Source organism: Biomphalaria glabrata, chromosome 4, assembly GCF_947242115.1.
Source record: "Biomphalaria glabrata chromosome 4, xgBioGlab47.1, whole genome shotgun sequence".
NCBI classification, from domain to species: Eukaryota; Metazoa; Mollusca; class Gastropoda; family Planorbidae; genus Biomphalaria; species Biomphalaria glabrata.
Genome location: NC_074714.1, coordinates 25,892,496 through 25,894,703, shown reverse-complemented (window position 1 = coordinate 25,894,703; position 2,208 = coordinate 25,892,496). Strand labels below are relative to the sequence as shown.

Sequence of the window (2,208 nt, the reverse complement as noted above, 5' to 3'; positions counted from 1 at the left end):
ATCAGAGAGAACAAATATGACTTTCTACAAATGTAGAGAAAAAAATAGAAACTTATTTTTCAACAAAGTTGACACACTTGCTTTGACTAGAAACAAAATTGATAAATCTTCTTTGATACCAGCTGTCCGTCTCTGCTTGCACTGCTTTAAATATTTCTTTGGTAACTTTTAGCAGTAAGTTACTGGGATGTCTCTGCTTTAAATATTTCTTTGGTAACGTTTAGCAGTAAGTTACTGGGATGTCTCTGCTTGCACTGCTTTAAATATTTCTTTCGTACCGCTAATTTGTCTTTCTTTGCAGTCTCCTTTTTTTTTATCTGGGAGAAAAGCTGGTGTTGGCTTCGCGGTGAAATCCAAATTTGTCAACAAGTTAGCAGGTTTACCAAAAGACATAAATGACCGACTAATGGCCTTACGCCTACCCCTGACCTCAAAACGACCTGCAACTCTTTCTGACAAACAGGACGTCAAAGTCACTAAAGGATTATGCGGAGCGGATTGTTGGACTTATCAGCGCCTAGATGTTGGTCAGCTCACAAACCCATAAATCAAGCAAGAGTTCATCAACAAACTAGACAGTGAAATTAAAACTCTGCACATGAACAACGACGTGGGAATAAACTAAAGGACTCTGTCTACTCTATGACTAGCAGGGTTCACCGCCGGCCTAAAACGCAAGCACCAACATTGGTTCAACGAAAACAATGTGCATATCGAACAGCTTTTAACACACAAGCAACGCTGCTTTAAGGCCTTTCTGTGTAATCCAGCTTGCCTACAAAACAGAGAACGTTGCACTAATGCCAAAAGAGCGGTCCAGCGGAATCTGAGACTCATGAAGGAGTCGTGGTTGAACAAAAAGGCGATGAAATAGTCTGGCAATAAAAACAATTTTTTTTTTAAATTCGATCAAAGCCTTTTGCGATTCTTCGCAAAATGGCTGATCCCCCTTATTCAGTGCTGCTGGAAGCTTCTCACAGACAAGGAGGATATACTTCTTCGCTGGGCGCCGAAGCCATCGCACGCATGGAACAAGTCCCAATAAACCATTCACTCGCTGACCCTTCCAGGCTCAATGAAGTAATGACTGCAATATCCAACCTCTCAACTGGTAAGGCACCGGGACTAGACTCCATCCTTGTTGAAATATACTCACTTGGCTGTTCAGAGCTGACAGCTAAACTAACAGAAATCTACCAGATAATGTGGGAACTAATGAAATTACCCAAAGAGATAAAAGATGCCTCCCTCTTTCATCACTACAGTTCAGTTAGCGCCCCTTTCAGATCATGCGATCTATAGGGCAGATTGACGAGCAGGGTTTCATGTGACTAGCACAACGACCAAACGCCTTTTCTTTCCCAAACTAGAGTCAAGTACCCATTAGAGTTGGGTGGACTCAGGGACGCCATAAGAATCCCAGTGTTCAAAATCCCAATCCTCACAGAGATTTGAACCCAGGACTCCAGGTTCGGAAGCCAAGCGTTTAACCACAAAGCCAGTTCTACAAGAGAAAGGTAAATATGCACTTATGCGATATCCATCGTGGCATATCCCTCCTTTGCATTGCTGACAAGATCCTATCTATAGTGGTATTAAACAGACCACAACACCACATAGAAACTGGCCTACTTCCGTAAAGCCAATGCAGCTTCAGGCGCGGTAGATGCACGGTTGACAGGATCTTTGCAGTCTGCCAACTTCTAGATAGTAGAGAGCAAAATTCTAATCTCTATACTGCAATCATAGATTTGACAAAGGCTTTTGATGTCATACGTGAATGTCTTGGCAAGTCATGTCCAAATTTGGCTGCCCGGATCAATTCATAAAACAATGGTGCGCCAATTTCAAGATAACATGCAAGCAAGAGTCCAAGACAGCGGAGACTACTCCAAGCCTTTTCCTGTCTCAAATGGTGTGAAGCAGGGCTGTGTGCTGGCTCCAACGCTTTTCAGCATAATTTTCACAGCTATGCCGAAAGATGCCTTTTGCACAGAAAGCATTGGAGCTGGTTTACGATATCGCACTCATGCAAGTATATACGGTGCTCAAAGACTTAAGGCAAGGACCAAAGTAAAGTATGGCTACATCAGAAACCTGCTATTCGCCAACGCCTGCAAAAATTTTGGCCTCACCATAAATGTAAAAAAGAAGTGCTGCACCAACCTCCTGGAAATAAATCTTTCACAAAACCAGCCATTCTTATAG

At 42.6% G+C, this 2,208-nt stretch overlaps 1 protein-coding gene across 1 annotated transcript; it reads left to right on the top strand.

The window, feature by feature from the left end:
• The first annotated feature begins 1,833 nt into the window (after positions 1-1,833).
• Positions 1,834-2,208, top strand: LOC129925936 (uncharacterized). The gene has a single exon (XM_056027533.1). It carries the CDS (start codon positions 1,834-1,836, stop codon positions 2,206-2,208), a length of 375 nt encoding a protein of 124 aa, XP_055883508.1.

What these genes read in the sequence shown, in the direction of transcription:
- LOC129925936 (XM_056027533.1), top strand. Translation starts at nt 1,834, where the DNA reads ATGGTGCGCCAATTTCAAGATAACATGCAAGCAAGAGTCCAAGACAGC.